The 14,695-nt window shown below is 40.6% G+C and overlaps 1 protein-coding gene across 1 annotated transcript in view; it reads left to right on the forward strand.

Annotated features, from left to right (window-relative positions):
* Positions 1-14,695, forward strand: part of LOC122670062 (probable RNA-dependent RNA polymerase 5) — a 105,372-nt gene that overhangs the window by 41,671 nt on the left and 49,006 nt on the right. Inside the window, exons 11-12 of the mRNA XM_043867015.1 lie at positions 5,928-6,076; positions 6,362-6,584. Of these exons, the coding sequence (XP_043722950.1) occupies positions 5,928-6,076; positions 6,362-6,584 (372 nt within the window). The remainder of the gene's footprint in view (positions 1-5,927; positions 6,077-6,361; positions 6,585-14,695) is intronic.

The raw sequence follows: 14,695 nt of genomic DNA on the forward strand, positions 1-14,695 counted from the left end.
GGAAGACAGCAAGTTCTAAGGCTTACCTCAGTTGTAGAAACAGAGATAGAGTGCAGGCAGCCTTGGATTTGTACAGGTTCAGCTCAGATTTCAGGTATAAATCCAAGCTTTCAAGTGTAGAGCTTCCTCTTCTTCCCTTCTCCTTTCTTGTTTTCTTGGTCTCCAAGACTAAATTTCGTTTCTGATTTCTAAGTTGTTTGTGAGTTGTAAATAGTAAAATGAAATATAAATATATATAGATGATACTTAAGCACTAAGGGGCAATTCTGTCCTTTGGACAGAAATTATTTCAAAAACTGATTTTTAAAGTTATTTATAACTATAAATTTGTTTCTAATAACTATTCTAACCATAACTTGATGCCGGACGACATCAGAGATTACCCGAATGCGGGTAATTATCTAGAACAACATTCTCTACTGGGAAGGTGGGTCCCACAGGGGCAATTTGACTAAAATACCCCTGAATTTCTATTTGGTCGTACAAACAATATATATAAATTCATTTAAATCGTACTTACAATGTCTTAATTTAGGGAGAGGCTCCGCATAGCCTCCAGGCAACAGATCCGGCACAGGTAACTCCGGTGCGGGGTCTCACAGGGGTCCTCTGACTCCAGAAGGGCATATTGGGAAGGATCCTCGAAGTCCTCCATAGGTGTGTCGAGTATTTCTTCTGTGTCCTCGACCAATGCAGCCTATAGCATCGTTGCAATCATAGATTGAGAACTGGAACCTGTAATCACACAAGTTCCAAAAAGTTCAAATTTATTTCGAAATTTGACTGGGTTTCACATTATTCTCCAGAACTCTCTTCATTTTTATTGTTTAGAGTTGATTTGGGAAAGAAGATGGGTGATGAGAGAACTTCTTCACCCATTTGTTAAAAAATGTAATAAAAATTATTTACACATAGGTAGTTACCAAACTTATTTTTCATTCTACAATCTATTATGTTTAGTAGTTACCAAACAGTTTTTCATTTTTGATCAAAATGGTTTTGAGTAATGATTTTTTTTTTTAAATAGGCCAAAATGAAAATGAAAATGAAAACTGATACCAAAAAGAGCCTTAAGTAAATGTTTTTGTATTTGTATTTGTATTTCATTTACTAAATGTTTTTTGTATTTGTATTTCATTTACTTAAGATATTATTTATAATAAGCAAATACCCACCTATTTGAATCCAACATAAATAGTTAAAAATCTAATTCCAAAAAGAAAAAAAGTCAACCCCCTAGTTCAAGAACAAACGTTGGATTTTCGACGGTAGGTGAAATTTTCAACTGTTTAATGCTGGTGTTTTTCACAAATCTAAAAATTCCATAAACCATAATATGGTAAAACATTACTAAAACCAAAAGTATGGTAAAATATTTAGTTGTTTTGATGTCTACAAATTATTTTCATTCAGAGCCATTTTGATAGTATTTGCGTGCACTAAATTAAGTTTGACCAGAACATAAGTCCTTTAATATAAATCAGATTAAAGCAATCTTGGATTTGTTGTAATGCTTTGTTTTGATAGCTTTCCAACAAGTCCAACATTACTTAAATCTAATTTATATTGAAGGAGTTATGTACAAGTCAAACTTAATTTGGTGTGCGCGAATGCTGTCAAAATTGCTTTGAATGGAAAAATTTTTTTGGACATCAAAACAAATGCATAGTTTACCGCACTTTTGGTTTTGGCAATGTTTTACCATATTAAGATCTATGGAATTTTTAGATTTGAGAAAAACCCCAGCATTAGAAAGTTGAAAATTGCACCTACCGTTGAAAATCGAGTATTTGTTCTTGAACAGGGGGTTGACTATTTTTTTCCTTTTGGAATTTTATTTTTTAACTATTTTATTGGATTCAAATAGGAGGGTATTTGCTTATTTATGAATAATATCTTAAGTAAATGAATACAAATTCATTTACTTAAATGATATTAGGTATAAATAACATAAATAAGTGTCTGTTCTTGTTTCTGGCTTGGTTACTAGCATACATAAGTATCTGTATTGGTTTCAAGCCAGGTTTCCCCAAGTTTCAATGGGCATAAGTGTCAAAACTTGTGAAATTACCAACATCTCAGTCGAAACCATGCATTTTTTAAAGTACCTGGCCAACTCGTTTCGGAAACCTGCGAAACCAAGATATCTCGGTGGTTTCGACAGGTTTCGAACAAGTTCTCTTTCCATGGTTCTGCCACATTGCAACCTCCCTTTGGCTTGTCCTTAGGAGAATTTATAGCATCTTTGCGGACTTCCTCTGGGGGTGTTCTGAGTGTGGAAAGTGCTGACACTAGGTTGGGTGGCAGAAGGTTTGCATGCCTCTTGAAGAAGGGGGGCTGGGGATCGGGCTTTTGGAGGATTTTGGTCTCGCTCTTAGGCTCAAAGGGCTTTGGAGGATTTTATCTGATCAGTCTCTGTGGAGTGCTTTCTTTAGAGCCAAGTTTTTAAAAAATTATCTTGTTGCTTTGGCTGAGGAGGGCGCTGGCGCATAAGGTCCTCTTGCTGGCGAAGTCTAGATGGTTGATTGGCTCTAGTAATATTTCTTTATGGCTTGATAATTGGGTGGGAGATGGCCCATTGATTGATTTTGTGGACAATGCTCTTTCTGTTGACACGGACGTGCGGGTTAAGGATGCGATGGATGAGGACGGGGTTTGGAAGCAGGAGTTGTTGAACAAGATTGACTCTACTGCGGTACAGCAGAGTATTGTTAACGGATGTTTTGCTGTCTCTAATAAAGAAGATGTGTTGGTGTGGGCCATCTCCAGCGATGGTCGGTTTACTGCCAAGTCTGCTTGGAATGAGGTGAGGGGCAGAGTGGCAGAGGTTACCTATGCTAAGTGGATTTGGAACCGATTATTGCCAACGAAGATAGGCTTTTTTACTTGGCAGCTCCTGAATGGGAGGATCTCGACAAATGTGTCTTTAATGTCTGTGGAAATTCCTTTGGCCTCCAGATGTGACTGTTGTGGAAGCCCAAGGAGTAAGACCACCGATCATTTCCTGCTGTTGGGTGGCACTGCGACAAAGGTTTGGGGGTTTTTTTCTCGCATCTTTGATATTGTTGTTCCTTCATATCAGGATGTCAGGAGTTGTATCCTCCTTTGGCATGGTTCGACGGGTTGCAGCAGCCTTAGTGCGTGCATTACTGGGCTCTTACCCTCTTTGATTGTTTGGGAGCTTTGGAAGGAAAGGAATAACAGGAGACATGGAGAACGAAGGTGCACTGTGGGTTCTATTAGTGATTACATCAGGGCTTGGGTCAAAGGCCTCCCCTACACGCCTAAGATTAAATGCTCGTCTTCCTCCAGAGATGGTTTGATATTGCAGTGCTTTGGTTTGTTAGCCCTTTCCCCTGGCTGAGGCGCCCGTTCCCGGTTTATTGGTGTCCCCCATTCGTGTCAGTAAAGCTTAATGTTGATGGAGCATGTAGGGGTAACTCAGGTGTTGGCGGAGGTGGAGGGGTTATCAGGGATACTGAGGGCATTGGCGTAGCAGCCTTCTCAAATTTTTATGGTGCTTGCACGAACTCAATTGCTGAGCTAAGAGCCCTAAGGGATGGATTGAAGCTGTGCCAGGATTTGGGCTTTAGAGGGGTTGTGGTTGACTCGGTTTTGGCTTCCACTGTTAGAATGGTTAATTCCAAAAGGTTGGTACTGGTTCTAGGAAATATTTACCCTGTTTGAGTCTACTCGGCCGCTGATCTCCTTTGCTTTTAGGGAAAGTAACAGGGCGGCTGACTGGTTGGCGAATCTTGCTTGTGACTTTGGCTCTTCAGTCGTGTTCCAGATTGAAGGCCAGCTATCAGCGGAGTTCCAGCGAATTATTCGGGAAGACAAAGTGGGTTTGCCGGTCCTGCGAAAATAGTGTAAAGTGTAAAGGTTTTATGCCATCTTGTTTTTTGAGCTTGGGTACAGCGGAGAGTAGAGAGTTGAGCTAGCTTGGGTCAGGGTAAGGCGTTATGTCCCCCCCTTGTATTTTTTATTCATTTTGAATCTTAATAAATTTCCAGGGGCTGGCCTGCGTCCCAGAGAATGTTCGGGTTAAAAAGAAAAACCCTCCCTTAAGCTTCAAATGTTATATGTGGATAAAGGCTGGTGGCATGCACTCCAATTTTAGGGTCTGGGCAAGTTGTGACATGGAAGTTTTCTTGCTATGCGTGGCTTGGTAGTTGGCACAGGGATGTCTCTTTTAGCAATCATGAACTTTACTATTTATAGTAAATCATGTATTACTATTTTAATGCATCTTAGTTTACTATTGTATCATAGTTACTTAATACAGGGATGGAATTCTGGGATAGGGAAAATATAACATCGGATATGTATGGATATTATTTGGTTTTGACTTTAAGGGAAATGGTTAAAAATTCGGTCAAACAAATGGCGGGCTGCAAAAATATTGATGCTTTATATGGTTAAATTTTCAGGTCTTGTCCAATGGCAAAGGGGGGGATGTTGGTCATTTCAACCCCCTCTTGTCCAATGGCAAAGATCAGTGCTTGACCGTACGATCCTGAACGGAATCTTTTGCCTATTTTATTATAAAAATTTTGAAGATTTAAAAATTATGTTTTTTTGGAAACATATAATTTGACTTCCCTAATTTTCGCTTATTACGTTTCAATTTATGATGCAAGAGTCATGCCGAATGGCCCAAAGTTTTAAGAATGGGGGCGTATGAAACATGTATTCAGTAACACTATAAAATACAGTATGGGGCATATTAAACCTGTATTAGATAACTGTATTAATCTATACTATCATTTAATGCTAATTTTATTATGTTAGTAAATTTAGATTTTTGTTTGTTCTAGAAATATATTAAGAGATTTCCTAGGGGTTTAGAAGAATTATTTTTGGGAAAAAGATTTTCACAACGCCAGCTCAAAAATGAAATTGCACCCCCCTCACGTATCACTGTTCATGTGAGGGGGTAATATGTCATAAAAGCCCCTCTTATTGTCAGATTCCAAAGGGGGTTCCCTCATTTGCCTGAAACCGCACTTGGGCTGTGTAGGGAACCGTCTCGCATAATTTAAATATTTTTCTCCTTTTTGGGGTCACTAGGAGTCAAAGTAGTAATATAGTTGGTTTAGTTGGATCTTAAAATATTTGAATATAAGACTTGCTCTCTCGTGCTATGGTAGTCAAATTGAATTAAGTTTTTTCAGGGAAGAGATCTCCAACCATGGAGGATTAGGTGGGTTTTTTCAATCTCTTCATTTGCTTTATCTTTTTCATTTTTCTTTCCCACCTATCTCATAGTTTTTCCTCTCATCAGTCTATATTCTCACTTTCATGTGTTGTGCTTGTTATTTTTAATGTGATTTCTTTTCCTGCTGTTTATTGCATGTGATTATTTTCGTTCCTTATAATCTCGAAACCCTATATTCCAATATTGCAAACCTTTGTTTAAAGAATCAACAATTGTTGCCGAGTGACCCCCGATTAAAAAACACCTTTTTTTTATTGCAAATCTTTATCAATTCTTTACCTTTTCTCACCTCCTCTTCCTATTAGTACAGCCATGGATCATGAACATGTGGTTTTTCCTGCATCAATAAACCCCTTAGAAGTTTCCTTCCGTAACCAATGTAAGAGTAAATTGAACCTTCCAGATGACAAATGGAGAGGAAAGAATTGACTGGGATAATGGTCCAAAAGAGGTTGACAGAAAAAATTAGAGTCTTACAAAATGTAATAAAAAAGTTTTATAATTTTTTTTAATAAACGAAGGAATCTTGAAGGATTTTCTTGTGTTGGCTCCGGTATCATAATTTTAGCTTGATGGAGAAAATGCTAGCTGTATGCAGTTTCTGGGATTGGTTTCACTCCTGAGAGTTAAATGATTAAATTCTCGCTTTATAAGCTTCCTCTTGAAAGTTTAATGATTCAATTCCAGCTTTATAATCTTTCTCTTGCAGTAATCGTCCCAGAAAAGCATTTTTATCAAGAGCTTTAATTGCTCATCTTAACTATGGAGGGGTCCCAAACGAATATTTTTTGGAACTTCTAATGAATGCTTTAGAGGATGCTCAAAACATTCACTCCAATAAACGTGCTGCATTAAGAGGTATGTATTCATTATTTGATTTACTGTTCTTCTATGGAAAATTCTGCTGATCTTAGATTTTGGTCATTTTAATCTGTGCTAATATAGGTAGAATTCTAATCATCTGTTTGTTATTCTGATGATAATTTTGCTTCTGTAATGGTCTCCTCTAGGTGTGATCCTGTAATTATTGTTATACCATCTCAGAATATTCTTACAGCTATTTGTTACTATTTTTTGTCGTCCTTTTAAAGTTCTGTTTGTGATTTTTTTTTTACAAATATTTTCTTATTGTTGTACTTGCAGTTGCGCTCAATTATGGAGATATGGATGACCTTCTTGCAGCAAGGATGATTTTATGTGGAATGCCCCTAGATGAACCTTTTTTATATCGTCATTTGTCAGTGCTGGCAAAAGAAGAGAAGAAGGGGCTCAAGGGAGGAAAACTTCCTATCAGTGAGTGTTATAATGTGATGGGAACAGCTGATCCTACTGGGATTCTGAAGAGGGATGAAGTTTGTGTCATTCTGTACGTATTATGTGGCCATTTCTGTTTATCTATCATGCAAACCTTATGCTATACTTATTTGTTGCTGTTGTTGATGAATATACACAACTATTCAATCAATAGAAATCCTGCTAAAGCAGGAAAGAACTGAGGTGAAAAAACATTATGAAGCAAATAACAATGCAACAAGAGTTTACAAACTCAAAGCAAACACAATAAACAAGAAGAGTGGTCACATTTCTTGAAATGATCAATTAATAACGTATTTTTAATGCATTTTTCTGGGAATTTTTTGTCACTTTTTGGCAATATTAATTTTTAAGGAATAATGAACAGTACTCAAGTATGTTGGTCTGAAGTTAAAATTTCAAGCAGTTCATCATCATGAGTTTTTTCCATGAAATATTAATAAACAATTTTTTTGTAACTACATTTGGCATTGTATACAAGATTGGGTTGAAACCATGGTTTTTTTGTACCAATTCCATTTTTGCTGAAACCATGGTTTCTTTTAGTGACTTAGTTGTATTTTCAGACGACCTCACTATAGTGCCCTCTACGATGTACACCAGCTTTGGGTGGGGGTGGGGGGGAGCCCCCAAGAAGGCTTGTAACAAAGTTAGAACGATTAGAAAATCATAGGATTTATTATTAAAACTAAAAGGTGCTAAGATTGGAGAAAAATTAGTTTTCTGATTGCCTGTATTTGACCCTTTAGGGAATATTCTTCAGAATCAAATGACATCATGCTTGACCTTTTGTCTCCTGCACTGAATTCATGTTGCCTCTATGAGTTTTGTCTTCCCACCTTTGCGCTTGAGGTTTGCTTCTCCCATGCACAACCATCCTTGGATAATCTATCAGATATTTATTGCCAGATTCCATCCAGCAGGATGTCCTCTTCCTTGCTATTGCCGGCCAAAGGTTAGACTGCGCCCATTGATACTTTTAACCTTGATGGGTTGCTATTGCCAGGTTCTGACTGCTTTCTCTAACTTTTATGGCCCTTGCACTAATTCCATGGCTGAGTTGAGGGCGTTAAGGGATGGGTTAAAGGTGTGCCAGGAGATGGGTCTTTTGGACGTGGTGGTCGATTGTGATTCTGAGGCTACGGTCAAAGTAGTTAATTTGAAGAAGTGTAGTCTGTGGAAAGGTTGGTACCTTTTCAAGGAGATTCAAGACTTAATGGTTGAAACAAGGGCCTGTGTTTCTTTTGCCTTTCGGGAAAGCAATAGAGCGGCGGACTGGCTGGCCAATCATGCTTGTGATACTGAGGCATCGACCAGGTTTCAGCTTGGTTGCATCCCTTCGGGGCCGCTACAGGCCATCCTTCGTGAAGACAAAGCTGGGTTACCAGTTCTACGGAGTTAAAGGTCTTCTTTCTTTCTCATGTAGGGGAGGGATAGACTTTTCGAGTGGTGAGTACTCTTATTGTCGTGGGCTGGGGTAAGGCAGGATGTCCCCCCTGTATTCTTTATTATTTTATTTGTTTTAATAAAAGCTTAGGGGCCAGCACGGGTCCCAGGTAATATTCGGGTTAAAAAAAAAGAAAAAAAAGAAAAAGGATATCAATACCCAGGGCATTTTGAGCCTAGTTGTCGAGGCAACCAAGGCATTGAGGGCCGACTAGCGCTTAGGCGAAGAGGCGCCGGCGTAGGTGACCAAGGCATTGAGGGCCGATAATATAGATATATATATATATATATATTATCATTTTATGTATCCAACTACACAGTCAAAAACACACAATACTCTCCAATTAACAAAAAAATTCAAAAATTTTCAGAAAGTATGATTTATGAATAATTTAACAGCCCATTAAAGGTAGTTAGCGACCCAAACATACAAATTGATAGCCCATTACTGCAATAGCAATCTCAATCAATATATGCTAACAGCTCATTACATCAATAGCAATCTCAATCAATACATAGAAGAATTCATACACTTTCACATATCAACCAATAAGAGCAAAGAACTAAGACAGAGGAATCAATTTGGAAGCAAAAGTGCAAAACAGATCACTGGATATGGAAATGTATGGTAAGATAAATAAAAACAGAATCAGATTTGCAAAACAGAGATATTGCAAGCTACAGAAAAGGGCTGTTAAAATATGCAAGTATTTATTATACTAACATCTATGATGCCAAAATGAGTATCTCCAGGTTCCAGGCCCTCCACTATATATCTACTCCGGTAGTCAATACATAAATAAAGTGTATGAGTGTAAGAAGTAAGAGCTAAGAATTCAGAAGTAACTAAAGTAGAAACCAAGATGCCAAATTTAATGGAAAATAAGGCTCTGTATGGCAACGTTTCTGTGTTTTTTGAGCGTTTCTAGGTCCAGCACAGTTGTATGTGTTTCTGTGTCTTTTGAGTGTTTCTGGGTCCTGAAATGCTGTATGGTAACACTGGAATAAAAACGTTTCTGTAACTAAGAAAAAATACAAACCTATATGGGTAGAAGAGTGTTTCAGGGATGATTGGTGGTGGCATCAGGAAAATAGTAGAGGTGCTTCTGACTCGGGGTGTCAAGGATTATGTGATAGAGCGGATTGGGAATGCGATTAAGAAAGTGATACCCAAGAGTGATTGGATTACTGCTTCAGCTTCTGCTGATGAGGGTATGGTGAAGCTCAGTGGGAAGACAGAATGGAAGAAACAAAGGCATTTGGAGTGGTGGACTTGCTTGGATGAAGAGAATATCCCCAAGAAGGAAAAGATCCGACGGCCGCGAGAGTTGTGGCGAGATGAGTTCTATGAAGAACTTGCTAAGAAAAAATAAGAAAAAGGCACCCAAGTCCAGAAGCAGTAGTACTGCAGGCCACCTTTGGTGGCAGAAGGGTGAGGATTTAATCCCTGAGAAGAGGAAGAATAACTGTAGCAGGAGTAGTCGGAGCAGTGTGGATTGGTGGTTAGATGGGCTCAGCGGAGAGTTTTGGAATGGTTGGCGCAACAGCGTGGACTAGGCGAGCGGAGGGATCCCCAAGAGCGGCGGTGTCAGCAGCACCCTAAGCAAGAGGGGCACCTTCTATTTGAATGCCTTTGTTTTAGGTAGAATCTTACATATGAGAGGCATTGCTATGTTTTAATGGTAAATACCATAAATACCCGTAAACTTTTAAGTGACACTGTTTTTCCACCATTTTGCCAGAATCGTTTCTCACATGCAGAAAATCAAAAGTGTGCCAAGTGCCCGGTTTGTTTAAAAAAAAAGGGAAAATCAAACCGGACATACCATACAATTTTCAACCAGCTTCTGTTCCAAAAAAACAGAAAAACACTAGAATCGATTTTTTTTTGAATATTGCCATACAGAGAGCCTAAGTAACCCAGGTAGATTTGAATCATAGTTATCAAGGCACTGCCAAGGCGACGTCATGCGTCCAGGCTCCTTGGTCGCATTGGACACCTAGGTTGGTGCCTTGCCACCATGGTGGTGTCGCCTTGATTTTTCCCCTCTAAAACGCCATGGTCGCCTTCCCACCTTGATAACTATGATTTGAATCATTTCAGAAATCTTCACTGAAAGAAAACATAATATAAACCAAAATGCCAAATTTAAGTCATCTTTAAAATTTAAACAGTTAAATACTTGAAGTGAAGGGAAGTATAAAAAAAAGCCATCCAAATACAAATATTCAAATTGTTCAATTCAAATCAGCATGTAAATTTAAATTAACATCTTGTTGCTGCTGCTGCTGGCCTGTAGAATCAATTGGACGTAGACCAAAATCTTTCTCAACATTTTAATCATGCACATCCTCTTCCTCCAGTTCTTCTTCATCTGACGACTACTCAGCTCTGCCCCTACCACGACATGTATATTTTATATTGGCTCCACTTGTTGGTGCTTGAGCCCTCCTTGGTCGATTGTGGCCCTTAGTCGTTGAAAATGCCCCAACTACTCTATCTATAGTTTACCATGTGAGATCATCCCGAGGATGGACTAATTCATCATCCGATTGGTTAATCATACACTCACTACTCTAATCCAACTCATCAAGCACCAGTCGACTAAAATTTTCTGCATTGTTCTTGCTGCGTAAAAAAATCTCCATAGATTATCTTCTTGCATTGTAACCTGCACAAAAGAGTAGAGTGAACACCAGAGAGCCAGTTTGTACCAGCGGGGGACTCTCCGATGCCTAAGTTAGATCTTTCTAAGCAACAATTGTTAATAATGGAGATGCCTCTATAGGTGGTCATACCTGAAAATATATAGTGTTTGTGGCTAGCAAATGCGGTCGTGGAGAGAGTCCCATTCTAGCAGTCTTCTATTCATGGTAAGAACGTTACTAGTAGAGTTCCTCTAGGAGTGTAATCCCTGATTGATAGGAATCATGGGCGCTACTCTTTAGTTTCCTTATAGTAGTAGATTGGCATAAGGAAGAATTGATCCATTCTTATGTGGCATGTTGTGCCGTTCTTAGTAAGTTCCTTATTGGACCGGGTATGGGAATGATCTGCAGGGTTCTTGCTTATTAATAGGTTGTTACGCTCTGATGATGCGGCATGGTTTGATTGGGTGTTTTATTTGGATATAACATAAGCCCCCCACTCCGGCAGAGCCGTTAGGGTTTGTCGGAGTAAGAGCCGGGGATCTTTTATCTTGGAAGCTAAAAAGTCATACTTGACGATACTTTTAATATATGAGCTTTTGTCTCGACTCTTGAACTCGATCCTGCTGTCGTTCTTGCACCCCCCCTTCTAATGAGGTTTTGTGAAATATCTTCTTAGTCGCATTAATGGTGTGATCACTTCCCCCTTTGAAATGTCGCTTTCCCAGGATTTTTGGGTCATGGTGTAATTAATTTGCCCTTGAAACGTTGTTTCCCTAGGATTTTTGCATCTTTTCGAGATCCCTGAGGTTTGAGGGAAGCAAGGGTAAGCTTCCAATGGGGAGGCTCCACCTGCCTTGGTAGTTGGCGCCTTAAAGAGGCGTCTTAAACGTTTGCAGGGATTTTAAATCTAGACTGTGGGCTAGTTTTTTGTTCCGGGCCATTGGTTCAGTTATAAAGAGAAGATCCAAGTTCTTCTTTGTTTGCACTCGTTTGTACTAAAAGGTTGTTGCTTGTTCCTTACTCGTATTCATGGATGCCCCTTATGTGCTTCGTTCCTGCTCCTTCATGAGTGCCCTTTTGTTGCTTTGGTGTTATCTTTGCCGCTGCTTTCATGGCTATCGGGGTTGTCGCTTTGTTGGTGTTGTACCACGGGGTGCATTTTTATACTCTCCTTCAGTCCCGATCTTCGAACGACAATGTCCCCGCAACCTCGATCTTTGAACGATATGCAATGTTGGTTGTGTTCGTAGGCTCCGTCTTATCTACTTGTCTAGTATGATTGTATTGATGTTTGGTGACGGTTTGCTGGTACAAAGGGGTGGAGAATCATGAGGCGGTTGTCTTCTTTCTCGCCCAACCTCTTCAGTTTTCGGGCGGTGGGAATTCATCACTGGGATCCATTCCGGCTTCAGAGGAGTCAGGAGTCTATGGATGGTGATTCCCATTAGGCAGGATCTCCTCAAGGCACCCTTCGGTTCAAGTTCATTGGACCTCTTTCTCGTGCACTTTCCTTGCAGGACTTCCGGGTTCTCGTTCCAATCAATCGGGATGAGGTTTGGTGTGGCTTTAAAGGAAGTTCTGGTCTCCTTTTGTGCGTGGCGAGTTGGTTATGACGTTCAGTGGAGGCTGAGCCTGCTTGGTCCCTTTGTTGTACCTGTCAGAATCTTGATTCCTGTTTCTATGCTGTAAGCCATGTTTGATTGTAAACCGTCCCGAATAAAGAAATGTTTTGTTATGTTATTTATGTGACGGTGGTGCCTTTGTTGGAGGTCTCCTTTGAACAAGACAAGGTGTTTTGGTGTGACTTCCGAAAACGTTTCTTTCTATGCCCTGTTGGATAAAGTATTCATTGTTGCCCGGAAGCAGGCTCTGTTGCCCCATGGATGGGGATTTTATTGCCTCACGGGTGAGGTCTTTTGTTCCTCTCGGGTGAGGTCTTTTGTGCCTCACAGGTGAGGACTTTTGTTTGCCGCTTGAAAGTGGTCTTTGCATGCATTTATGAAACGTTTATGACTCTTACTCTTTTCATTTCTGCATAGTAAAGCTAGAAAGCATTTGAAAAATAACTTAAAAACAATTGAAGGAATGCCGCACGGAGAGCGTTTTTATTGGTAGAATTTTTTCAAGTTCTCTGAGTTCCAGGGACGTGGTATCTTCTTGCCTCCCGGAGTCTTCAAGTGATATGTTCCTGGACGGATTTGCTTCGAGACTATGTATGGTCCCTCCCTTTTCAGGGAGAGCTTGCCTTCCTTTCTTAGTTGCGATGCGCTCGACTTTCTAAGTACTAAGTCACCTGGCCTGTATAGTCACTCCTTAACCCGTTTGTTATAATGCCGAGCGACCTGTTGTTGGTATGCTATATTCCTTAGTAGGGCGTCTTCTCGTATTTCTTCTAGGAAGTTTAAGTTTGCCCTGAGACCATCTTCTTAGGTTCTTTCATTGAACGCAAGCACCTTGTGAGATGATGTGACGACTTCCACTGGGCCCAGAGCTTCAGTGCCATACGCCAATCTGAACCGACTTTCTCCAATTGGGGTTCGTAGCGTGGTTCGGTATGCCTATAGGTTGTTTAGTTGCTCCTCTACCCATCTTCCTTTTGCCTCCCTCTAGTCTCTTCTTTATACCGCTGAGCAGGGTCCTGTTGGTGACTTCTACTTGTCCGTTTAACTGAGGGTAAGCCACTGCCACCGATCGGTGATTTATGTGATATTTGTTGCAAAAGTCTTCAAAAGCAGGGTCGTCGAACTGTTTGCCATTATCTGTGACCAGGACACGTGGTAACCCGCACCTGTAGATGATCTTGTCCTTGAAAAAATTTCCATCTGCTTCTCTATTATGGTTGCCAAGGGCTCAGCTTCTACCAACTTGGTGAAGTAGTCAATCACAACCACCACATATTTTTTGTTCCCCGAGGCTGGCACGAAGTCTCCCAAGATGTCCATCCCCCACATTGCAAAGGGAATGGAGTTGAGTACGAATGTCAGCGGTGTTGCTCGTTGATGGGGGTATTGGGGCGAACAGTTGGCATTGCTCACACTTTTTAACATATTGGATAGCTTCTTCTTGTATCCTTGGCCAATAGAATCCTTGCCTCAACACCTTATAGGCTAGGGCTCTTCCGCCCATATGACATCCACAGATCCCTTATTGGACATCTGTTAGGGCGTACTGTGCTCTTTTCGGGCCAAGGCAACTTAGTAGAGGGCCGGAGACCGACCTCTTGTATAATACTCCGTCAATAACCGTGTATTTCACCCCTCGAATTTTCAATTTGCTCACTTCTGCCCGGTTGTCAGGGAGCTTTCCATTCTCTAAATACTACACGATCGGGTCCATCCAGCAGTGTTCCTCCTCGAGTTGGGCTACTATCTCTTCTTTGTAAAAGGCTTTGTTTAAGGTCTCAAGGTACACTGCCCGGTCTAATTGTGAGAGCTCCGCCGTAGATAGTCTTGAAAGCACATCTGCCGCTGTGTTGTCTGTATGGGGTATCCTTTGCATTTCGAAGCTGGTGAATCCCTTCATTAACTTCCTCGCCTTGGCCAAGTAGGCTGCCATGCGTTCATCCTTCGCCTCGTACTCCCCGTTCAGCTGGTTAACCATGAGCTGGGAGTCTCCCCGAACCACGATCCTCTCGATTTGTACTGGTTAGGCTACTTGTATGTCGGCCAACAATGCTTCATATTCTGTCTCATTGTTCGACATAGGGAAGTTAAACCTGAGAGCGTGCTGGATCTTGAACCCTTTGGGGCTCGTTAGAATGAGTCCTGCTCGTCCACCTACCGAACGACTTGAACCGTCCACGAATATTGTCCAGAGGGCTCAATCACAACCCCCAGTTTCCATGTCCTTGTCTTTCTTGTCTTCAGAGTAGGTACATTCCACAATGAAATCTGCAAGTGCTTGACCTTTGATTGCCTCACGGGGCTTGTATTCGGTGCTCTACTCGTTTAGCTCTACCACCCATGCCATGAGCCGTCTAGAGATATCAGGTTTATGGAGCACCTTCTTCAGCTGTTTGTCTGTTAGAATTGTTATGGCATGTGCCTGGAAGTAAGGCCTTAACTT

The sequence above is a fragment of the Telopea speciosissima genome, chromosome 7 (assembly GCF_018873765.1).
Source record: "Telopea speciosissima isolate NSW1024214 ecotype Mountain lineage chromosome 7, Tspe_v1, whole genome shotgun sequence".
NCBI lineage: Eukaryota > Viridiplantae > Streptophyta > Magnoliopsida > Proteales > Proteaceae > Telopea > Telopea speciosissima.